Consider the following 27,780-nt stretch of genomic DNA (forward strand, 5'->3'; position numbering starts at 1 on the left):
AAAAGAACACAAATTGTATGGTTCATAAAATATACCAAAAAATTGTTGTATTGTTAAAAACCATAAGGTTAAACTATTGATAAGTTATTGTGGAATGTTTTAAAAACATATTCATGATTACCTAGGTATGTTGGTATTGCTTCTTTGTTCTTCTTCATCACAACTGTTTTGTACTAATTAAAAAAAATAATTATAAATAGTAAAAAAAAAAGACAACATAAATAAAATAAACAATATGCTTACCATTTTTTATTTTACAAAAACAACAGTACCAAATTATAAACACAATAGTTATTGAAGCAAGTACTATAATGACAATAGCACATGCTATAACAACTGACAATTGATCTTTGTCCACTTGCCATCCCAAAACATCCAAGGTCCAATCAAAACCTCCGGAAATATCCTACAGAACAAAAATATTATACATTTTATGAAATGTGTTATTCATATTATATATAAAAATTTGTTATAAATCCCATCTATCTATACATATTTCATTGAAAATATATTTTAATAAACAATTATTATTCACACAAATAATAATTTTACTAGCTCGTTAATTCAATGCTTAAACATTTTAAATTGATTTGGATTAATCTTAGAATTAACAAGAACATTAAACGTAAAGTTAAAAAACAAAAATCAAAATCATATATTATGTGAATAATAAATTGTATAACAAAAATTTGATTAAATAATCAGATTAAAACATACAGGAGGCCACATTTTTGCTGTCAATGTAGTAGATTGTTGAAATACATTTCTGCGTGTGTTTTCTTCAGAACTTGGTGGTATGAGATCATCTAGAAATAAAATATAAATTGTATAAAATATAATACAACAAAAAAAATTTGAAAATTAGTATATAAGTATCAATAAAAGTAATTCGGAATACGTATTTGAATACTTTATAAGACTGCCTATTACACAACACAATTAAAATAACTAACACCATTAGAATTAAATGTATTTTACTACTATAAAAGACAATTATGTTTTATTCTAACATTTAATTTGCAAAGGCAAATATAGCCCAGGTCATAACTTTCAATATGATATGTATAATTTTTATAACTTTTAAAATCTCAAACCAATGTGAACACAATACATAAAATGTCTTAAATATATTTATGAAATAAATCTTCTTATAATTTTTTTAATTCATAATTTAAGTGCTTTTCTAGAGTAACTATTCAATATTAATAACACCAAATTATAAAACAAATTAATATTATTAAAATCATTTAACAAACCATAAATATTTTTAGCTTAGTATTATTTGTAGAACCGAGATTATTAATATTATTATTATTTAGTATTGAGTATGAGCCTACAACATTATCAACTATTATCTCTATATGATTAGTTTTGTGAAAAATTAACGATAAATATCAAAAGCATATTTTTATATGAAGTATCTATACATTTTTAACCTTGACTATCACGCTGGCATGTTTCTTTTTTTGTAAATTTGAGATTTTAATGTCAATATTTACATCTAAAAATAAGAAGAAAACTTTATGACTTCAAACGTAAATATTAAATACAACAGAAATTCTTAATAAATAAACTAATTAATAGTTTATTAGTAAAAACTCAAGTAAATACTAGAAACCAAGTGTTCTAATTACACAAAAATCTAATAAATATATTAGTTTTATAAATGTATAAATTATCTAAGGCCTCTAGTACCAACTTTTTTATATTTTTTATGTAATCAATTGATGATATAACAATGTTATGATTTCTGAAAATTAGACACTTAAAAATGTTTACTCACGCAATAGATACTCAAAAAGATACTAAATATAACAATAAAAAACCAATAATAAACTTACTACTGAACCTACCAAGGTAAGATGATAAAATTATACTTCAAGAGCAGATATAAATATTATATACCCATAGTGCTATCACGATTACACTTTACTGTAGGTAGAATATTAAATTTACATTATTGATAAGATAGAATAAATTGAAATTGTAAATATTTTAGAAACAGATTTATAGCTAATAAAATACTTTTGTATGGAATTGATTACCTACATTTTTTAAGATCAACACATTTCAATATACAATTTTATTGCCTATTGGCATAGATGTAATCAATTTTTAAATACAGTATAACACTATAAGGGCCAGTTGTACCGTCTAGGGTTAAACTTCGATTACGCTTAATCAGCTGATAACAGATATTTAACCTTGCAAATTCGGCCGATTAAACTCCGGTTAACTTTAATCAGAGACAGTACAACTGGCCCTAATACTACATGAAAACTACCTACCTATAATCTTATAAACACTTAATTGTATTAACTGTGTAAATCTTTTTGCCATTAAATATGGTCTGACTTGGGAAACAAAATATATTTATGAAAATAACATTAACGTAATTTAAAGGATAATGGACACTGTTTTGTAAGTCTACTGTGATCTGAATTAACTAACAATAATAAGAATGATTTAAAAATGTCACTATTATTTTACAATTACACCAGAGTGTCATGATGTTAAATGATTGAAATTCATAAATGTACAAATTAATTTTAACTGTAATTCTAGAACAAAAATGTTTTGTTTGACTATTATGAAAAGTAAAACTAGTAAATTATTTAAATAATTTGACATCAGTTTTAGGCATTTTATTTTTATAAATTAAATCCACGTAAATTTAAAATGTTTAAAAAATCTGATAACACATAAGTTATATTACAATACAACCTAAAATCTAAATAAAAAAAGTTACATGGATACCTAACTTTTCAAAACATAATAATACATGTACCCATGCATAATATAAGCTATATACTTACGGAAACTTTCTGTTTTAACCAAAGCGGCAAAGCATACAAAAACCTGTTTTTAAATCTCACTTCATGACATTTCTAAACCAGTTGGACAAGTGTTCTTTATCATTCACTTATAAACAAATAATGATTATGTCATTATTATAGATATTAACACACCAATTAAAACTACATTTATTTTGATTTTGGAATCTAACAAAGCCGAGTCTGTAGGTAACAACTGTAAGGATAGTTAAATATGATTAAGATATTATTGTAGGTACCTACCGAAATGAAATGAAATTAATTTGAAAATCAATTCTTTGCTTAGGTATACCTAATATATTATTGTTGCAAACTGACAAGGCATGTAATAATATACTATTATGACTACTAGCTGCTGATAAAACTAATTGTGACATTTATGTATTTTCTAACGATGACAAAAACAACAAACAACAATATTCAGTGAGGCGTCTAAAAGGCGCGTGAGCACAGGTGCCGCCTGTAGGAAGTGGAACAACACTGCGACACCGACGGCATCCGATAACTATGAAACTGGACAGGCTGCGGGTACAGATCTACTGGACTAACGTTGCGTATCGGACAACGGTGTGCGCACAGCACGATGATTATTGCTCGTACCTTGTTCGGTGGCGATGGAATCTGGACTACACTATCCGTATAGTCCGCCAAGACGACCGACGGCGATGACACCTGTACCAGTTCGCTATTTACCCAAAGTACCGCAGCGGCACAATAATCACGGGCGGCGAACCAACTCGTCGAGGAACAACCGTGTAAGTCGCGTCGAGGACGGCCGCGACAGTTGTAGTTGATAATGCACAGCCGACACTTAACAATTCGATAACATTTTTGACACCATACACGCGATTCCGTTCGCAAAGTGGTCGCCCAATGTGTCATGCGATTAGTCCGTGTGTGTGTGTGTGTGTGTGTGCGTGCGTTTATCACCAGGTAATGTTTTTGTTGATTTCCGCGTTTAAAACGATAACGACGTTGTTGTTGTTGTAGTGATAATGCGTAGTGGAGGTCACGCGTGGCTGTGTATTCATCGTCGTCGCCGTCGATTACGTTCACACGATACGCGCGCGTAACGCATATTCGCTTCCGTTTTTAACTCATAAGCAATAATAATTTACATTTTTGTATTTGAGAACTTTTCCCAAATTTGCTTGTCGCACTTCCGGGTGTAACTAAAATATTCGGTTTGAAAAAAAAAACAGTGGACTTATTTTTTATTCAACTTTTCAACTTGTAAGTCCAGTAGTCCAGTACTCGTAATAATAAGGGGGTGCGACGGGGGACGAGGCTCCTCTAGTATTTAAAACTTTATTTTGCTTACCCCAATTATAATTTGTTTACTCTGACGAGTGACGGGGATGGCAAGAGCTAATGCCCGAGATATTTTTTACTAAAAAAATTTGGATTATTGATAACACAGTGAAAACTGTCTAAAGTGGAATCGCATGGGACCAACAAAAAATTTCGCTTTAAGCAGTTTTCCGCTTTATTCAATAAAACGGAAAAATTCCGGATTATTCAATTCAAATAAATAAGAAATATCAAAGAATATTTTTCAATTTATTGTTTTAAATAATATAATTCATTAAAATTAAACTAAAATATCGGTTTTATAATTCATTCAAGACAATTAAATATGATGTATAGGTAAACATTTAGCATTTCCAAAAATGACTCGTTAGAGTTTTTTGTTTTGCTACGATTGCTGCTTTTTTTTCTTCTGAGTTTAGGTATTTGATCGATGAAACCCATTGAAAAAGATTATCGTCTTGTTGGACAATAGCAAACCGATGTAGATTTTTTTATTGCAACTAATGCTTCTTTGAATGTATTAATCGTTGTGACTTCTTCATGCATTACTTCTTCTTCGTCGCCACATGAATTACTTTCACCATCATTTTGTGAACGTATTTCTTGGCTCTTCGTTACCAAATTTGTATCAATCATCAAAAACTCATTAACATTATTATCACTATTTAACGAAGTACATTGTACAACGCATATCTTTATTAATTTTTATACCTTATTTTTGGTTTATAATACATACATGCATGTCATTTTTCCGGTTTATGCAAGGTTTTTACTTTTATGGGACTTATACAAAATCGTTCCGTTTCCGCGTTATGAATGTTCCGTTTTATTGAGGATGAGCGTCTATAAGTACCTATATAACTATAGGAACGTGCCGGAACCATAGAAAAATTCCATCTTGGATAGTTTTCCGTTTTATTCAGAGTCTGCTTTAGACAGTTTTCACTGTATACTAAAGGTATTAGGTAGGATATAAAAGAAACTATTGCATTATTATCAAATATTTGCAAACTATAGTTAGCTATTGACGTATAAATTATGAGTCTGAACCACGAATTTAGATACTAATCTCTGATTATTATTATATTTGTATTCCCTACTTGAACTTGTATGTTTGGTGCAAAAATGAAAATATTGCACTACAGTAGGGTCTCGATAATCCGAACGAGATTGGGGAAAGGGGTCGTTCGGAGTACATGCGTATGGTTTAACAAAAAAACAACAATTTTATTGTAATTTAAAAATTAATTTTTATTTTTATTTGTATTAATTGTGTAAAAACTCGTAATTTCAAATACAATGAATGTATAAACATATTAATATAATAAATTATGAACTTAACTATTTAAAATATTGATTTTTTTTTTTTTTTGTACATTGGTTCCCATTATAGATTGGTATGCATTGTCCCACATAATTGAAATATTTTATTACCAGAAAATATTATTTATAAATACATACATAATATGTACATATTATGGCAATAAGATAATTCTCAATCCCATTCGGATTACCACGTCTTTCGGATTAGCTTGTGTTCGGATTATCGAGACCCTATACTGTAGTAAAAAAAATGGGGTTTTTTTTTCAAGTAGGTAACTAGATGCAGTGCCTAAAAAATTTCGCTACCTACTGTACTCTTAATTAAAACGTAAATTTAATTGATAATAATTCAAAATCCGAATCTTATCTATTGCGTTACATTTTGGCGCGAATCACCTTATCAGAATTGAGTTACCAACATAGATAATAAATAAAAAGATAGAACCGTGATTTTACAGAATATTTTGTAGAACATGTTTTCTAACATTCTCAATTCTCAGATATAATACAAAAAATTTTATAAAAAAAATAAAACATAATTTTTAGAGAAAGTTAAGAAATCACACTCAGGTACGGCACAGGCCGTATAGGCCGCACCCGTGCGCACGCCTATGATTTGGAATATAATAAAGCCTATCTATATCTGACTAAGCTAAAATTTAATATTATAAATTTAGGAACAGGTGGGAGGTAAATCCCCCTCACAGATCTGTTTTTAATAATATTGCACTTGAGAGGCAGTTTTAAAATCTTCGGATTAAGCTCAATACTAATTTTTTTCCAATTCGAACAATGCTTGTAACTTCTACAAGTTAAAAAAAAATGTCATATATTGTAGACAGTCGTCAAAATAATATTATTTAATATACATGTTATATAGGTGGGAATATTTTGAATTGTAAATTATAAACACAGGTTAGTGAAGCTACACGCATAAAAATCGTTAGTTGTTTTAACTCCAAATGCAGTTAATGTCCAATACATTTGAGCGTCGATTTTGACTTAGGACTCAATAAGTGTTAATTTAACTTCTATTCAACATGATTAAAACGACTAAAAATATATTGTTAAAATAATTACATTATTATGCTATATTAACATATCATAACGTAGTGAGATTAACTTTCATAATGTTGTAAATTGAGTTTTTAAATTCGTTTCAAATTGAAAAAACGTTGTAGTTGAAATGACCCCAAGAAATGGTTAAAATTGAGATTTAGCAGTTGTTAAAATAACTCCAAGATATGGAACAATGCTGTTTAAAATAATTATAAAAACAAAAATAAATGGGTCCCTATGCGGGATTCGAACCGAGACCCTTAGTTACATACAGTTTACAAACCTAACGCCTTAACCTACCTACCTAACGGGACTATGATAGAAACTTGATAAAATATACCATTTAGGTAAAGGAATTTTGTAAACTAATGTAGGCATTTAACAGTTTACCCACCGTTTGTGGAGAAAAATAAAACCATCTTGCATTTTAATTTTTGTACAATAAGCATACGGATAGGGTTCACAGGAGTACTTATTATTAATATTTTTTCTTTGGGGAGGGGGGAATTAAATAATAATTTTTTTTTCTTAACTATTTAAAACTAAAAGTTTTAAGTTTAGAACATCACATCATAAGCAGGCTCACAATTATCATTCTTTTTATACTTGTGAATACTTGTTTTAGAAGAAAACAAAGATGGATAAAAATTGGAGTATAGTTTTATTTAACTAGATTAATCAGTATACTTCACACTATTGTAGGTACCTATGCATGAAACATAATAATAATTCTTTATGTAAATTATTAGATATACCCATACCTATATATTATATAAATATATAATAATACAGTCGAGTCGCAATAACTTGAACCTCGATAACTCGAAAAACTTGACAACTCGAATTGTTTTTTATTCCCCTAGAACATTATTCTCCTATAAATTAGTTAGATATCTCGAAGTGAATTTTTATCCCCCTTCAACTTCGAGTTATCGCGACTCGACTGTACATGATATAAATGAAAAATCAATTGTATTAATAAATAATTTTTTTTATTTTTATAAACATCAAAACATAAATTAGATATACCTAAATAAAATAATTATAATGAACTCTATATAATAATATACATACAACATGTTCACATTATGTTTTACATAGGTAGGTATTATTTACATTTATTTATTAACAGTAAGTATTTAGTGGGCTACATAATATACCTAGTTATCTTAATAAGACATATGTCTTATTATTACCTATTGTTGTAGCAGCAGTAGGATATGGATAGTCAAGTTCATTGATATAATACCCTATTTTATCAATATTTGAATAGTCAAAATTTACTTCATGTGCATGAAAATGGCTGTCAAACCCTATTGATATTAATGGTTTGATTATAAAATATGGCACTCTAGACTTACCAACAAGTATTTTATCGATTTCTCCAAATAAGCAACCATCAAGATTTGTTTGTATTACCAAAATTAATCCAATCTTATAATATATATTTTTATACTCTACCCAAGATACCTTATATGATTCATTAACCAATTCTGAAGGTATAGTTTTGTAAACATTATAAGTTAACTCTATTTTGGAAATTACACTTTTACCAGGACCAACTTTTAAGTCAGGCTGTAAACCTGAAAGTGTTAACAAGCGATTCATAGTTTGTAATTGTAATTTACGTGCTAAAGTATACCCAAGGTTGATTCGACATGGTATTGAATTAGCAATAGATTTAAGAATTTTGTGTTTAGCTTCAAATCGAATTACTGATGTTAAAATTATTGGTCCATTTTTCAACAATAATCTACCAAAATGAGTTAAAATATGAAATTTTGGTTTTAATGGAGTTTCTGAATATTGTATGTACAATCGATTGTGTTCAGCAACAATAGAGTCAATTTGAGCTGCACACTCTGGTTGTATTTTTCTGGCACAACATAAATCAATAATTTTGTGTAAATTTAAATACAAACGCCATACACCAGTTTCTTTAGGTATCAGATCTCCAACTATAAGTCCAAAATAGCGTACTAGGCATAGCATTTCTGATGCAGACATAATAATATAACCTTTTTTTAAATTATTTTGGATAATACTGGGAGGAGTATTTTTACGTTCAGTTATCCCATAGTTGAAAAGTTCAATCCGTTTATTTAAAATATCTAAAGTGAAATATTTTTTTATTATCAAATGATTTATATATAAATATATTTTATGTTGTTATGGCATGCATCCACATATACAATGCACATGACGCATGCGGACGATTTTCGGGTTTTTTCGGCGTTGTAAAAATAACATACTGAATGGTTAATTTTAACACTATTTTGGAGTAGAAACAACAACAAAATTAGTTCATTATGAATCAAGCTCATGTTTAAAACAACATTCTCTATGTTATCAATTTAACTACCGGCATTAGATTATATTGATTACCTACAACTTTCTAAATTCAACTAATTTTGGGTGTTATTATGACTTATTATCATTTCTCAACAATATGTGTTGAGCCAACCTATTATTGTGGTTAATATAAATGACTATGCAGTTGATTTAACTAATGGGTGTTGAACATTGTAGTTTGAAGTTAAATCAACTACATTATTTTTATGTGTGTAGATATGCTGAGGCGACATAAATATTTCATTTATAACGCCGCCAGACATACAGGCGCGGGGAGTCCTGTTGTCGCTGAGTGATTCGACGAGAACGATTGTACGTGTGTAACAAACGACGATCGTAATACGGGCTAGGCAATCTGGATTTGCTAACTGTTTTATTTATGTTTGTTTTAATTTGATAAAAGTGTTTCCTACCTGAAAACCCGAGTTGAATATTATTATTTTAAATCTTCTTCGTTTATATTGGAACAGTGTGTTCAGACACACAGACTTATAGTCAATGAAGTTTATTTTAAAATGAATAGCGCTAAAGTCGTGGGCCCTAATAGCCATTTCAAATTTTAGGAAATGGACGTTGAGAAGACATACGTACACCATCGTACCTAAATAAGTTACAAATGCTAATCTGAATTTATTATAGAGTCACTATAGAGCGGATTAGCTAATACGAGTGATACTACAAAAGTAATGTTCAACTTTCAACTTAATTTAATAAGTGAAAATTAGTTAGTACCGGACAAATAACTAAATCAGTATACTTCTGACATTTTAGATTCTGAGTGGAGAGAGGAATGTATTGAGTTTAATATGATGTCTATTTTTTTTTGTGTGTCTGTCACAACGTTTTGGGGCAGAAAAAATGCTTCGATTTTCAACTAAAGTACCTACATTGATAGATCAGAAAGTAAATCTAGTTGGTACTTTGAGAAACCAAAAGTGAAAAATTCTCAATATTTTTCTAAATAATCGGGATAAACAAACTAAAAATTAAGGAAAAACAGGATTTTTTACGCACAATCAATTTTCGACAAAATCGATTTTAGTTTTTGATGTAACTTTAAAACAAATGACCATCAAAGATAGGTACATGGAATTTTCACCGAATGTTTATATGAGTATATTTATCCACCTTGAAATTTTCAAAAAATTTCGACTTAAGTTGAACTATTTATAGACATATGCAATTATTGATAATTATTAGTTTTTTTTTAAATTAATATCGATAAAAATTTATTTGTTGGGTAGAAAAGCTTGAAAATTTAATACAAGGCTCCTGGATTCAAATTTAATTCCATCCATTACAGCAACCCACTTGTAACCTACTGTACAGCAGAGTGATATCCACTTTCCCGCTTTTTATAATATATGTACTTCCCTATTTTAAAATTTACTGCTGGTGGCTGAAGTTGTTTAACGTTAATTTAAAAAACTGAGTCCTATAATGCTCATTCATATTTAGTGAAACACATGCACTATCAGATCAAATATTTTTGTACGTACAGTTTTTTTTCCGTTCAATCAATCATAAAATTGTATTAATTATTAAGTATCTATTATTATATTAAAAATTATAAAATATTTTTTTTACTCTAATGAAGTACTTATATTAATTGTTATGTACAAATAACTAATAATTACCTAATAATATAGTTTTAATTTTAATGTGATCTAAAAATTATATCTCAACATTCTTTTGATTGTACAATCAATAATATTACTATATAATATAGCGTAAGGTACTCTTATGGAGTATGGAATATTAATAAAAAAAATAAAAAAAACAGTAAGATTTGCGTTAAATTTGGAAAAAGAACACGCGCGCGACATTTCCGAATTTTGGTTTGAAATTTGTATTCCTGCCACAAATCCAACTATAAATAGGTATTATATCAGCATTTATATCATTAAATATTTAAAAACTTCCGAATTGAGATTTATTCAAGTTTTATATTATGACATCAATATTTTATACCCTGGCCTTTGGTTCTACATATTATTTCCGATAGCTATTTGAATAACTAAATTATAAGATGTTTAGTGCATGGTGCCCAATATAAATGGCGTGGTGTTAAAGTTTTTTTATGGGCTTTGTCCCATAATGTTTATCGAAGTAATGGTCGATTCAGACTTTCTCCGAACGTGAGAAAAATTATGAATATATTATATATATAGTAGTTTTTATTATAGTATTATTACCTAGGTGGCTAATAGGTACCTAATTTTTATTTGACAATTAATCATTAACATGAACTAATAGATAATATATTTGTATGTATATCTTAGTTTTTGATTATTAAGAATCAAACAGTAGATTTAGTAGAAACATTAAATAAAATAGTATAGTTATAGTTATATTATTATAACTGCATAATTATACATCCATGTAAATATTATCAGTATAATCTTAATATTTTCCAGATTATTATAAAAGTATATTGTAGTCAATTCCGATCGAATGCAAGAATTATGACTTGCACCTGTTAATTTAAAAATAATTTTCTATTCAAATCACGGTCTATAATACGAGTATATTGAAGAATCTCAAAATTATTCGTTTTTTCGAGTTAATCTTTGAAAATAGAGACTTAACCAATTTAATTTTTTTTTACAATCAAAATGCTACACTTGCTGACGCGACACTATCCCATATTCCCATCATGGATATTGGCATTTTGCCATATTGGATAGTACATATATATTTACACATATTTTTGTTTATTATAGGGTTGTTATTGGTTTTACAAATTTGGAATTTGTTATGAGGTACAAATTTTAAAAATTGTTTCACCTTTACAAAGCTAAACATTTTGGTCTTGTATTTTAAATGACTGTGTAAAAATCATAAATGTAGATTAAGATAGAGTAAATCCATGGGAAGTTTTGAACATCACTATAGCGTCACCAGGAATCAAACCACGAATTAAACACAAATTTTGAATCATATAGAGTTAGTATTTTTAACGGGCAATGGAATAATGCACGAGTAATAGCTATTATTATAAAATTTAATATAAATTAATAATAATTCGTAAAAGGATAATATTAAACTCTATTTAATGTTTAAAAAATACTAAAATAAACATAAAATAAAATATCGATTCAGATCTCGGATCTATTAATATTATTTCAGTTGCTGAAAAACATTTACCATGAAAATCTAAGCGTTCGCATATACTTAGACTTTTTTTTCAAAATACCTGGGTTATCTCCAGAACCGATTATCATTTATCACTCTTTGGGGAACAATGCTGTTCAACTTATAACTAAAATATTGAAAAAATGTAAACCGAATTCTAAGTATCCAACTAGACGCCTAAAAGACGCAATTTCTATACAAATGGCTCGAGATGCTTAAGGTTTTATTACAGGAAAAATCGATAGATTCGAATTTAATGTTAATACCTTATAAATAGGTAAAAATTTACAATTGAATTATAATACTTATTTGTCTATATAACAATTCAGCACAAAATAAATAACATTATTCCATGAATAGTATGGAGGTATGAGGTAGTCATGAGGTCATTTAAACAATAATGTAAAAAAGTTAAAGTATTTAAAATTCAACGTTTACATAATATACTTACTAAAAATTCAAACAGTAGGTAGGTACTAGGTACAATCAAAAATGCTAAGAATTATATAAAAAAATTTGCCTTCCGTCTCTATTATAAAATGTAGCAATGTAGGTAGATATAAACAGTACCTACATATTATACCTACTAGTGATCTTAAAATTCCAACTATTAAAGAATCTTCTAAACGTGCATACCTACTTAAAATATCACGCAAAAGCTCTCTTGCACTCAAAGCTATCAGCCATTACAGTTACGATTCTTTCTCTTTTTAAAACGTTAACATTCCTAATGCATTCAGTAGGCGTCTATAATGACAATGGTTGCAGTCTTGCAGAGATCTTTAAAAATAAATTCCTTATTCGTCCTAAGGAAAAAAATAAATTCACCGTGTAAACTGTGCTCCACAGAGTGATCAAATTGGTCATATAATTCTCATTTGTTCCTCTCAAATGGGATCATATAATAACTTATCGCACTAAGGTACTTATTACAGAACGTAAAATTGTACAAATTGTATAAAATATCTTATAAAAAAATTTTTTTACTGATTGTGTTTAAACTGTAAAGTATAGTCATATTATACTATATAAGCTATATATGAAAATTTGAATAAAATACTAAACTGAATTCTAAAATTATATTAATTAAATCAATTATACATTTTGATGCTAATATCATGTTAAATACATGACTGTTTTTGGTACGTTTAAACAATTTTCGTCAATGTTATCAAATAGAAAATAAACGCAATGAAAACACAATCAAGACAAAATTGTTCATAATTATTATATTGTATAATATTTTAAAAGCATATAAGTACAAACCTACATGGCAGATATTTTTAAAAATTTAACTTTCGGTTAGGTATTAGTTACTTTTAGGAATTATTACTTATTAGTTATTATATTAGTCTATTTTATATGTGTTTTCTCATCGGTAATATAGGTATAAATGTCGTCTGATATTGTAGATATTTATTATTACATAATGTATATATAATGAATTTTACAGTTGGCGCAAAACCTAACCTAGAGAATAAATTCTTATGGGGTTGCAGTATAAGGTATAATCTATATACAATAGATATATATAATCTCTCACACACACCCAGGCACATAGTTAATATGGTCAACCAGTAGCACAACTGAACCCCTCACAAATATCAACGTGTCTCGTCTCTACAAAATGATATGTATTATGTATGAGGTAACCTACGTGAAAAACGATAAACCGTCTAAACTCCTCAAGTATATAAACAGTATACCTACAATAAGACGGACATATTCTCTTTATTTATTTTTACTATCCACACCTTTTATAATATATTTTTTTTTATTTTGGCGTCGTAACTACAAACCCTGTTGGTAAATAGTAGGTAAATATACTTAGGTACGATATGTATATGTATGTATATATATATACTCGTATATGCAAGTACGCGCGAAATATATCCTATAATACGTGTGCTGTGAGAGAAGAATCTAGAAATAATACCATTGATTTCATCTACGCGTGCAACCGCTGCAACTTGTGTAACGATGTATACTTAAACGATAATCTGATTATAAACCGTATTACGACGAGTAAGAACCATTGCAGTATAATAGGTATTATCTAATTAGAAGCTGATGGCTAAGTGACAGTAGAAATCATCTGGGGATTTAACGGATCTCAAAATCAAACATGTTATAGGTATAACTTTTGATTATGGAATTACGCTAACTGCTAATGTATTTATTCTTAACGATCATAAAATAATGATATATTTGGATTATTATCACTATATACTGGGTAAAACATTCAAACTAAAATATCTAATAGACAAAAAATGAAATGAATTCCAATTTACTATTTAGCGACCCGTGAAATGTACTGTCTTAAATTGTATATTTTTAAAAGCAAAAAAAAATCATATTATAAAAGTACCTACACAATTGTCAAATAATCATAAAGTTGTAGAAATTATGTATATATAACGTTCTGTCCGTTATATACATATATATTACATAATAAAACAAATATTGACAACTTTAATTTTATATTATACATTTATGTATTAATTAATTAATTTAGGTACTTCCTTTCATAACCAAGCAGGGCTTATTCTAAGGATTTTTACCTACTGCCCAAACATACTGAAGTTTGTTTCATGAAATTTATTTGGAAAATTATACTTATCCCCCCCAAAAAATGTATATAGATATACAATGATATTGATATTATAATATCATATTATATTATTATTATGATATTACATTTGATATTTGAGAAATCGGAAAAAATATTATATGGAAAAATATATAAAAAATACGGATTTTTTCCGTTGTACCATTATTTAAGTTGAAATTTTTATTACGTAACCCCAGTTAATAACTGTATACAATATAATATATTTATATATGCATTAGTTACATAAAAATAGTTTTAATAGCAAACATTTCGAGAAATAGGTTAGTGAGTATATTATAAGTTTTAACTAAAACATGTCAATATTATAATTTTGCTTTTTATTCTTATTAGATATTATTAATTACAATTTTACAACACTACAATACAATTCAAATATCTAAATAATGAGATTGTATTTTATATATTTAAAATTTTCTTTTTTTTGAATGATTTGTATCCTCCTCTTCTAGGACATCGTTTTGTAAGACCTGAGAATTCAATGATTGATCATAAATGCCTTTAAACCAACCTTGTTCTCGTGCTTTTGAAGTTTCTTTTAATCGTCGGTTTGATGAGTTTATCCATAACAAAGTTGCAGGTCTTGGATCCCATAATGTTAAAGGTGGCATGTTAAAGTGGACGAACAAATATTCATTTTCTGTTTCAACTATAAGACTTTGACGATCTGAAGATTTTAAAATATTACTCGTACTTATGAGACGTTCTACGTCTGCACTGTGTGGTTTGGCCACTAGAACTCTAGAAATAATTATTAATACTGTATTGAATGAAGTATAAGTTGCAAGATAATCTACTAATTTAGCCATAGGCATTTTGCGTAAATTTTCGATTTCTTCTAATTCTAGTACTTCTGCATACTCCAATGATAGTCTTGTTATATCTAAATCATTTCCAATAATCTGATGAACTTCTTTTAACTGAACTTGAGTTAATGATTTAAGGTTTATAAATGGTTTTAGAACATGTACTAGCTGATCATTAATATTAATTCGTTGTAATAAAAAATTAGCCAAACTTTCTACGATTTCTTGACATACAGCATTAACATTTCGAGATTCTGTCACAAATAAGTGATGTCGATTTTGTCTTTTTAGAGAGGAATTACTTTCAGTCAACTTTATACCTTTTATTGAATTTAAGGTTTGATCTAATTCATCTTGTAATGTGTTAACCCACCCTCCAAGTAAATTTTCTGTGTATAATGATTTTAGTTTTTGAGCAACAAAATTTGTTTCTTTAGTCAAATCTAAAATCGTTATAAAATCAGACTGTAACTTTTGCTGATAACGACTAAAAACTAGCAAAGTATCAGCTAAAAATGATAACAAACGTAAGTTATCAAGGTTGGTCAAAAATAACAGAAAGCCTTTTGCTTCTTTTTCCTTTGAATCTTGCATAAAAAGAGTAAGAGCGTGCCATGAAATCAGTATAGAATTTATTAGTGAAAAAGTAAACTCAGTCCAACGTACTTGAAAAAATGCTGGTATTCTCATAAGCTTACAATTATTTTTTTTAGCAGTATCATGAAGCTCTCTAGTTCGGATTGCTGAAGTATGAAAAAATTTAGACAATCCTACTAAAGTTTGGACGATATGTTTAACTTCAGAAACAGTGTCACTTGCATCTTTCCAAGCTAAATTGGATCGATGAGCTGCGCACCAAATTTTTATTAATGGAACATTTTGTTCACATAATGATCGCCATTTCTGTTGAAACAATGTCCATAGTCCTCCACGCTCATAATATAGAATTTACTAAAAACCAAAGATAAAATAATTGGTGGTTATTCCGTTTTCGAATTTCGTATCCGTGCGCTTTAATGTGTGTACAATGGTCTATATGGTCGCGATAAGCTTAGTCGATAACATAGATAGTACCTAATCGTAATTCGTATTTCTATTTCAAAGATTAATCAATCATCGAAGTAGCAAAGATTGTAAACTACATAATTATTACTTATTAGGTACTAGGTTAAGTTTATAAATTACACATAGGTATTTCAAATATTCAGTAGAAATTCAATTATTCTATAAGAAAAATTATATTTTTTTAAGGTGCCCATATTCATAAAGTCAACTGCCCGTTTGATTTTTCCTACTGCCCAATTTGGGCCCTACTGCCCGTTAGAATAAGCCCTGTAACCAAGATTAAAAAATCTATAGTTAAAATATTCAATGGGAAAAAATCTGATAGTTACTGAAAAATCCAAATTGTAGCCAACGAAATGTATTGTTAACTACATACTCCACTCTTCAAAACTTCAAATGCTATTAATAAAATAATACTATTTTACTCAATGTGATTAGGTATACTAAGTAGTGTTAAAAGTTAAGAAAATTAAATTGCTTTCCTAATAATTTTAGTTTTATCTACATCGATACCTTTTATTTACTAATAGAATTATCATTTCTAATATACTTAAAGGAATAGATGCCTATAGTGTATATGTTTATATGTATTATTCCACGCTTATGTTGTTTTAAGTAGCAATACACAATATTATAGTAAGTAATTCATATTTCTTTATTACATATAAAGTATAAGAATTTTAATTGTTCGATGAATATATTAAGTATGTACGTTCTATTTCTATATCAATTAAAAAAATAACAGCATTAAGATTATGAGCTAAAGAATTTGTGACGATAGGTAAAACTTCCTAGTATAATTATTGTAATATATTATTTTATTTATATTATAATTCATATAAATATTATTAAAAATAATAAAATATACATACCTATTAGTTATTATATAGGATATACAATGACATAATATTGTTACACAAAATTACATGATTATAATATCTAACAGTTTACACAAATTTATATAATAACACTTAAAAATCATCCTAATCTACAATCCAATATTACTTCACAGTTCACATCACTCTCCCTATCAACCCATCTCATTGGTATAAACTTACTTGTACGGAAAATTTGTCCGATCAGGATTTCTTTCCTATTATTTCAATCTTAGTGTATATTGCTCATTTCATACAGATTTAAATCATTCATTTTCTGATAAAATATAATAAGAAAAAATATTTACCATACTGTCAGTAGTCGTTGTATAATATGAGAAGTAGGTAAATATTCGATATTAGTATATTACCCATACTCATTCCTTGTAGATAACTTTCATTCTCACTTATACCATTAAAGTATCATCAGTGCAGTATTTAGGAAAATGTCAAAGAGGGAAGGGTTATTGGTGACATTTTTGGGGGTGAAAAATGTTAAAGGTATTTTTGTAATGTGTACATATTTTTCTTTCGTCTTTCTACAATTATGAAATAGTTATATTTTAGGGGATGACATTTCTATATATGGTATAGTTACATGAATTCTATATAAGTTTTTAATTTTATTTTAAAAAAATATTAAGTTTTATAGTGGTTAAACCATAAGCATTATACAGTGAAACTTCCATACAACAAAACTTCCAAAAAGCAATTTATTGTGCTCAGAAACTTGTTTTTGTAGATTTTTGGGAAAACTAGATGGTTAGAGAAATTTAAATCGAGGTTGTGTTTGAAGTTATTAGTAGTTAAAGAGTGCTAATGTTCCGGGAAACAACTATGATACATGGTGTTTTACTAAAATTCTATCCAAAATATATTTTTCTGACTTATATGCTCACCCGTTTATTCTTTAAGTGTTTACCAAATAAAACGTTAGTCTTATCAGTGATATTTTTGAGGTTTTTTCGATTATTTTAATTTTAAAGCTATAGTTATGAACATATTTAAATATTATTAACTCATAAATTACTTCAACTACCTTTAAAATAAAAATTTCTAAAAAAAAACCCTTCAAGACAATACAAATAATGCGTTGTTCTCTTTAATTTAAATTTATATATTATTTTGTTCACTGAACTTATATCAAAATTTAATCGGGACTTAATATACATTTACTATATTATTCACTTGCATAAAACGGAGACAATAAGATGCGTAGTGAGGCGTTCAATTTAGGGCGAATTGCATTTAAAATTTACACTTGATCAGCAAATTCGTTAACACAGCATATTTTTACTGCACAGTTAAAAACTATTATTATTTTTAGTTATATTTTATGAATGCAGAAATAGTTTTAAATGTCAGACCTGAAATGCTATTTTGAAAAAATTATTTATTTTTTTTACTTTGCTCTGTATGATATTGTATTACTATGTCGTTGGTTGGCCTTTTTGGCATAATATTACTTAATAAACAAATTTAAAAAAAACTCCTTTGAGAGCAAACTGTAAAGCTGGCATAAATTTAAGTGGAAAATCTAACTCAAATATAATTGAATTATTATATTATATTAAAAAAAAATATTTTCCTTTAATTTTTCTCTTTCAATAAGTATGTGATCTCGAGGTATAAACTAATTAATTGTAAAAAAAAATATAAATGTGTATTCATTAAAAAAAAAAATAATAATAATAGAAAGGCTATATAGAAATATTAAAAGGTAGAACACTCAAACATGGTTTTCGGAGTTTAAAAATATAACTTTTTTTGATAAGCAGACAACTAGTTTAGTAAAAAGATGTAATTAAATAATGACTTAATTGACCATGTCAAATTATACAATAATTAAGCATGTAATTATAACAATGTAACATCTATGCATAACATTAAATCCACGATAAATTAAACTTTAAATAAATTCTTACAGAGCAGAATTAGTTTTAAAAAGAAAAACACTATTTTTAACTTATATAATGTCTATATTTCATTCTAAATTCAAGAAGACATTCATAATGAAGCACGAAAACTAATGTACCTACATATTATCATATTTATAATTATAAATCTATGCATTTAAATTTAGTTAGAATTGATTGTATATTATTATTTTATTTTTTGTTACAATTTCCTAATTATACGTAAGATATGCAATAACGCTAAATTAAATAAGTCCTAGTGAAATTGTGGGAATGCATCGCTGTTGTTATGAGTGTGAGAACCAGAAGCGTAAAAACATGTAAAGCCTATCCGGCCAGGAATTATAAAATCCACAAAAGGATGACGGGGAAGTGGAATCGGAATAATATAGATTATGTAAAAAATTTTCTATGAAATTGTATAATACTATAATACGGTTCATTTCCTATTTTTTAATAAACGACCAGAATGACGTGCAAGAGTACCTAAAAGATTATTGTTTAATCAATTGGCGTAATTGTTGTAAATCGATCACTGCGCTATTATTAATGATAGATATCGGCGGAGATTGGAGTACCTACTATAGGCTATAGTGGTTAATCCTCAGAAAGTATTCAATACTTTCTTATGAAATATTTATATTAATATTTGAATAAAATGATAGAAATTATTTCCTTTGAAAAAATGTACAAGATCTTTGCCATTCATCAATATAGATGTTTGATTTAACCGAAGATTTAACTAAGCACTTGTATAGAATTAATTAATAACAAATGTCAGAAACAAATAAACATTTCAAGTATTATATTCTACAGGTAACTTAATTTGCCGGTGTTTCAATTATTTCTATGGGTAGCTAGAACAACAATAAGATTGCATCAATTCGATTACCAGTGAATATATTGTACTGACTTAAATGAGTCAAAATCTGTTCTAACTTTTAATGCATATATTATAAATCCTTCAAGTTTTATTTTCGTCTTGTTTACACGAATGCCAGCTCTGCGCAATATAGGGATCTGAAATTGCGATAAATAAACCACACATTTTGGGGTATTACCTAAGATTTGTTTCTAGGTCTTTAAGTTTTTAAAAACTTAATTAGTGTTTTATACTGTTATTTTCCCATAATCTACGTCGTAAAAAACGGGTTTCTCTCCGAAACTCAAAATCCTAAAAAGGAGATTTTAAATAGGTACCAAAAACGGATAATAGATGGCTTTAAGTCATGAGTAACTATACATATTATGTATGGCTTAACCACATGACGATAATCCGGTCTATAGGTACCTTATACGTAATATACTAATATTACGTCATTTAAAAGTATAATAGGTATAGGTATATCCTGGCAGAGGTAATAACTATGTTAAGTAAAGCGAACGAGCGTCAAACAAAATAACCACGGGCTATAATGTAAGTCCGCAAGTCCGCAAGTCCGCAAAAAGTCTGCAGATTAAAAACGTCGGCAAACAAAATAATATTGACACTATTTCGTCTTTAGCGAAAACGGACATAAACAGTCTAGCGACAGTAAAACACACACGCCTTGTTATATATTAATAAGCCTTAAGGCTTTCAAAATGTATCAATAAAACGCGCCTCCGATTAAATAACAACACAACAACAATAGTGGGTAAGCTATAATGAGCATTATTTGTTATTTTATTCGAAACAAAATATAATATACAAACAATCGCGAATGGAATTTAAATCAATGCCTCGATTTATTGAATTCTTACAATAAGCCCCCCCCCCCCATTTAAACCATTTTGTTCTTATCGGCTGAAAAGTAAGAAACCTAATTATTTATTTATTTAGTAATTCAATCAAAAGACTCAGTTATTATTATTATTATTATTACAGAACGTGTATTTAGGTATATACGGTACCTAATATTTAACAACAATAGTAATTAAAAACATAAACTTAAATACAAAATTATAATTCTCTCTATTGTTTTTCTCAATTTAATTTTCTCAATAACCTAAATAATATATGAAATAAAATTAAACTGTGTATTCTAGTAACACTAAAAAAAACCACGATTGGTGATAAAATAAATTCATCAATACGAGTCCATCTAAGACATGAACGTATATCTAAAACATAATAAACGTGATTGTTACTTCACATAATTATTTTTTTTCTCTGTACAATATTTCCATGAATTTAATACATACCTAGTTAAAAACGTGAAATACGAACTCACAAAGTGTGTGTAACAATAATAATGTACACCATAATTCATACCAAGTGACAAGACGTGACATCGTGTCGAAAACACAGACTGGGTAGTAGGTACCTACCTACACACACATACACACATACACACATACATACATACATATATATAATATAAGTTTTAAGTTTATATAACAACTATTTATCGGTTCAACGGTTACAGTTTTACAACTCATGAAACGGGACATCGTGTCTACAGTGTCTACTTATAGTACCGACAATCGACATAGCGTACACTTTTTGATAAATGTATATATTTGATATATATACATACAAGTTACGAGTGTTGTATACCGTACGACAAGGCATGATATCCTGCAACTATTGTGTCAGGAAATGATGATCCGTTTATATGATAGCATATTTCTTCTTGCCACATTCACTGAACTTCAATGTAAAATTAAATCAAAGTCCAGAGTACATATTTATGACAGTTTTATCGTTAATACAGTAACAATAAACTTTATATATTTATAAATTATATAAAAGATAATGTTTATCATATATTATATTTAAATACTAAAATATACCACACAATTAATAAGATATGTTATACATTTTTTTATCTGCACAAATTATGTTACATTATAATTATATATTACCAAACAATACGATGGACTTTAAAAAAAAAATGTTGACATAATATTATTATACATAGGAGTTCAATTAATATCGTATACATTATAATAGTAAGAAGTAAGAAGTATCGGTGGCGTATTCAGTTAAAGGTTTGATTGGTAAATTGACCCCATTGAAATTTCAATTACCTAGTAATTAAAGCTGGTTTCTAGTTTTTGACTATTTACGTGAAAATTATATCGGTTCCATAATATCATCACTATAATAATATAATATACCTATCACTTTGGATTGTTCTATATTATTATTTTTATTCGTCTAATTAAATTTCAGCACCAATTAAAGCCATCAGTATTTTTATTACATAATATTATTTGTATTATATTATTATTCTAAACAGAGTATGAATGTATGATACTATATAAATATATAATAACGATAACCAACTGCGTGACGGAGAGAGGACCTATCACCTATATAATATATATATATAACACTATGTAATAATGAAACATAGTAAATAATGGTTTTCCACGCAACCCTATATTGATAACAACAAACGATAAACCTAATGATAGTGCACTAAATGGACCGATAATTTTATTGCTGCTGACCACTAGTATTATAAATACCCTCCTGGTGAACATTAAAAAGCTTTGTCAAACATTACTGCTATAGGTACCTACTACCTACAGATTTACTCTCTGTAAGTGTTGAACTGTAACACTTATTATACTTTTTAGTTTGTATTGTAGTATTGCAATCAATCTTTTATTTTAAGTTACCTACTCAATTTTTATTTAAATGATTAAGCGAAAGTCGAAACTTAAAATGATGGAAGTCAATTAACTAAAGTCTTAAAAAACACTAAACATAATAGAAAGGAATTAAGACTCAATTCAACTGAAGGAGCTCTTCACAACAAAATCGTAAGGAAAAAACGAAAAACAGCTGGATGAAAAATGTCCTTCTGTGTCCTTAATTATCATAATCATCATCACCATTATCGATTAAATTTTATAATTTTGTACATTCATATATGTATTATTTATAATATTTATCATATGTTATGCTTGGAATTAATTTTTCAAAAAAGACAATATTAAGCATAGAAAGAATAAATCTAAAGGTATAAATTATAACTAGGGCTAGATAATTATAATAATATGCAATACAAATTTTTTTAGTATGCATTTGGTTTATTAAAAATACAAAAATATACAAATAAAAACCTAAAAACATTTGACATTTTGATACAACTGCTTGCGGTCACAAATATCAAAAAAAAAAATTAAAAAAATAGTGTTTTCCATTAAGCTTAAAAACTGTATTAGACAATTTTCAACATACGATGAAGTTTGCACACAATCCTTTGTGATTTTGGCATTTAAAACAACAGAGTCACAAACAACATACAACGCAATCACAATACACGACTACTATGGCTATGCCAACACACATAGTAATTTTACTGTAAGTTGTGTAGTTGTTAAATAATCTTAAGTATTAAATCTAATCTTTACTGATGCACATCATACGACTCGTAGGAGTATATGACAATTAAGATGAGATATAAATTCAATTACTATCCGTAATAACTATTAATAACGACTTTATTACTATATTATAAATTAAATAATGCTAACGTATTTTCTGGATGGATAATATTATAATTTGTTCTCTGATAAACTACCACTGATGCTGGAATATACCATACAGCATGTATTTTACGTGTTTTTATAGTGAAATGTGCAATTATTATAAACATTTTGTTAAAAATATACAAAAATATGCAAAATAAAATAAAATAACCACCATTTGCTTCATTATGACGTAGTTTGTGGACATTGTTATAAACAAGAAATTATTAGAATTTGCAACAAAAAACATGCCAATGCACAAAAATCCTAGTCCCAATTATAACAATGTTAATGAAACATTTACACAACAAAAAAAAAACACTAACTTAGCTATACTTGATTAAATTGTGTATAGAATATAAAATAAAGGCAGAAGATACCTACTGATTTATTTATTAGCTAATTGACGATTTTATAATATAAAAGTGTTTGGTATCAGCAGTTATTACTAACAGTTTTCGTATTTCATTAACTTTTTTTTAACTCCTTTGTTTTTATGGAAGTTCAAATCATTATCACTTAAATAGTTAAATGTCATAGAGAATTAACTAAATAATATTAAAACGTATAAGTGATAATTATAAAACGTATTTATAAAACATTTAAAGTAATGACTCAAGATCGAAGGAAATGGGATATAAAAATATTTTAAAACAAATATCATTTGCGTTTAACAAAATGTCATGACCCAGTTTTTGCTAAATGTTTCTGACCCATCATTATAAATTCATAGACATGCCCTCAGGTAGTATAAGTAATTTAATATAGGCAACAATATTTTAGTATCTATACGTTTGAAATGATTTTATGTACATAACTATTAATGCATTATTAATTAATAATTATATATATTATATAGTCTATAAACTACATAGAGTAATATTTTCAAAAATAATATTCTGTATCAAAATATAAAATTAATAAGTATATTAGATTTATAATATTGAATAGGTACTTATGACCCTAAAAAATAATTAAAAAGAAAATCTAAATCAAATTTACTTAAAACCATTGCTAATATTAGGTATTAACTATAATAATTAATAAGTATATTTGTACATGAGTAAAGTGAATACTGCAGATAATAATAATAATAATGGTAATGATAAAAATAATAATAATAAATAGTTATTACTTATTAGTTATTAGTATAAAGATAATCAAATCAGTTAAATCAAAATTAGGTATGATATAAACACAAGGTCCTGACTCCTGAGTGATTAAAAATCAGAATTCTGCAGGCTATCTATATTTATAAAGTCATAATATATTATAATATTACCTAAAAATAAAGTACCGATGTCAGCTATGTATAATGTATACATGTTAATGTTTACGTATATAGCCATTTAGGTAATATAATATGTTATTGTATATTATTTATAGGAGGTACACTATGTGTAGGTAATAAATTGAAATTTCAAAAAGAACTTATATTTTGTTTTGTATTTGTTTAAAATGACCGTAATTGTATTTATTTTAAAAAGTTGAAGGTAAACACTAAACACATTAGTAATGGTTTCGTTGACTTTTCAATAAAATTATTGAATTCGACATCTGAAATTGTATTCTTGTGTCAACAATTGCATCATTGTGTGTGTCATCCAAGAATTATTGTGGGGATTCAATGCAAAATGGTCGAGATAATTGTATTATACTTACTTTCTTTTTCATTTAAGAGTAATAGGTATTACTATATAAATTAGATACTATACCGATTTATATTTTCGTTATTATTATCAAATATTAATACGCTCTTATGCACACACGACTTTTTTTTATCCCTACCAAATGGTGGTTTAAATAAATAACTTAAATAATATGTAAGTACAACAAAGTACTAATATTAAAATATACTTTTATGGTTCATTGTAGTAGAAGTTCTCAGAGACTTATTGCCGTGACCGTTTTTGTTAGTCACATCATTCTTTCTCAAAATGTATAAAAATCGATACACCAAACGGAACTAATCGACGGTAATATGTCAAAAAAATTCACGCATTTTAATTCTTTTTGATACTCACGTTCATGTAAGCATGATTATGTACAATAAAGTAAATTATATATTTGAACCGTAGTTGATGAATAAATTTGAAGTTTTTGTATTCAGATGTTAAGGAAAGAACTGTTGAACTCTAGGATGTCTATATATACCAATTTTAGTGTAAAATAGAGAAAAAATAAATACATAGTAATGTTATAGTAATACTTATATTATTACTATACTTACACTCGTTTTCTAAAATAAGCTCGAAAACCATAGTTAAAGTTTTCAATTACATGAAATATGTGCTAATATATGTGCACACATCTTTCGATTAGCTTATAATAATGTAGGTACCTACCTAATAACTGTAATGTGAAGTAAAACACATGGAGTGATAAATTTCGTTTTATGTTTGTTTTAAAAATTATGATACAATATATAGAAATTGTCAATATTTAAAATAAGGCACCCCCTCCCTTCAAACATTATTAAAAAAATTTAATAATGTTGAGTTTTGTACGTAAGATGGTATTGATATAATAAAATATATTAAAGTACCTATTATTTTTAGACTAGGTAGTCAAAACTTAAAAATTATTTTATTAAAAGTTGCTAACAATTTTTTGTAATATAATATTATTAATTAATTTTTGAAAATTAAACTGTTTACAGATAACACTAACATAAACATTTGGTGAAAATTTCAAGTATTTATAGTGATTAGTTTTTGAATTACAACCATATAAAAAAATAGATTTTTTTGAAAACTGTTGTAAAATGTTTACTTTTGACCTCTATAATGCACCAAGGATATTCACTTTTCCATCGGAAACCACCCCCAACGTTTGAAATTGAAGCATTATTTCGAGTTTCGACTAGTTATGCTGTACACAGACACAAAAAAAAAACACACATCATTGTAAAATCAATACATTCATCACTCCGTTCAGAATCTAAAAAAAGTTCAAAATAACTGCTGCAGGGAACCTCTTTGAAATAGCCGTCCTGATTGCCGATCAAAAAACGTGAACTCGTTTATTAAGAGTACCTATTGAACTATAAATATATTTATAATTTATATCTAAAATATTAGCTATAACTAAACATTTCGATTTAATTACAAATCAAAGCTTATTCAAAATTACTTTATTTTATTTTACTTATACATATTTACGTAAAATAGCATAAGAATAAAGGCTAATGAATGAGTAACCCCCGCAGTAAAAAATTATGAGCTATAACGCCTATAACCAGTGGAAAAAAAAAATAATATATTTGTGATTTTGTTATTATTTATACTTATTCTTTATTTTAGAGGGTAAAGTCTCAATTTTTTGTTTTGCACTCCCTGTCAAGTGTCAATAAAGTCTGCGCACGTCTATATTAGTATGGTTTACTAAAATATACCTAGTGGCATGCGCTATAGTGCAAATAATGTAATTACTAATTAGTTTATATTATAATTATATTATCCTGTCACAAACCAGCTGTGATTTGATTCTTAGAGGTCCGAAACCAAAATTCCAAAATTCTATCAGTCAAAGAACGTGTAAAATACACACTTTATAACATTAAACTCAAATTAGAAATATCACCTATCTATATATCATCTGAACTCTTAAGTCTTGCGGTGTTCACACTTCACAGTTTCACACCATAATAATATTATATGATACAATTTTCTTAATGAAGACATATAATAAAGTTTTGTCTGATATAATTTATTATAGAGGTTTACTTAGACACTTAAATCAGCTAATCTCAACAAATACTATTTGGTTATTGCACTTACATGGTCACATTAAAGTTGCATAAAGACTTAAATGATGATAATTGTCTATTGCTTTTTGGTAGTTTAAAATTACCAAAAGCAATTTGAATATAACATTCAAATTTATTTTTATCTGAATATAATAGATAGATTGTTTATCCAAAGATTACGGGATAATTTCTCATTTGTAAATCAAAACTATACACAACTATATACTATATACAATTATCAATATAATCTCGACTAATATGTC

The 27,780-nt window shown here is 27.3% G+C and overlaps 1 protein-coding gene across 4 annotated transcripts in view; it reads right to left on the reverse strand.

Moving 5' to 3' along the window:
- LOC107169053 (uncharacterized) overlaps positions 1 to 27,780 on the reverse strand; it is a 40,323-nt gene that overhangs the window by 5,602 nt on the left and 6,941 nt on the right. The window contains exons 1-4 of one of the 4 annotated variants that reach the window (XM_089215742.1): positions 3,435 to 3,725; positions 718 to 806; positions 244 to 406; positions 122 to 173 (exon numbers count right to left, since the gene is read on the reverse strand). In XM_089215742.1, coding sequence (XP_089071868.1) covers positions 122 to 173; positions 244 to 406; positions 718 to 729 — 227 coding nt within the window. In that variant the 5' untranslated portion in view covers positions 730 to 806; positions 3,435 to 3,725. Of the gene's footprint in view, positions 1 to 121; positions 174 to 243; positions 407 to 717; positions 807 to 1,853; positions 1,990 to 2,816; positions 2,941 to 3,434; positions 3,726 to 27,780 lie in introns of those variants that run through there. The other 3 variants (XM_089215745.1, XM_089215750.1, XM_089215739.1) reach the window with 3 other exon arrangements.

Source organism: Diuraphis noxia, unplaced genomic scaffold (assembly GCF_037042655.1).
Source record: "Diuraphis noxia isolate RWA-SAM2 unplaced genomic scaffold, SU_Dnox_SAM2 contig0001, whole genome shotgun sequence".
NCBI lineage: Eukaryota > Metazoa > Arthropoda > Insecta > Hemiptera > Aphididae > Diuraphis > Diuraphis noxia.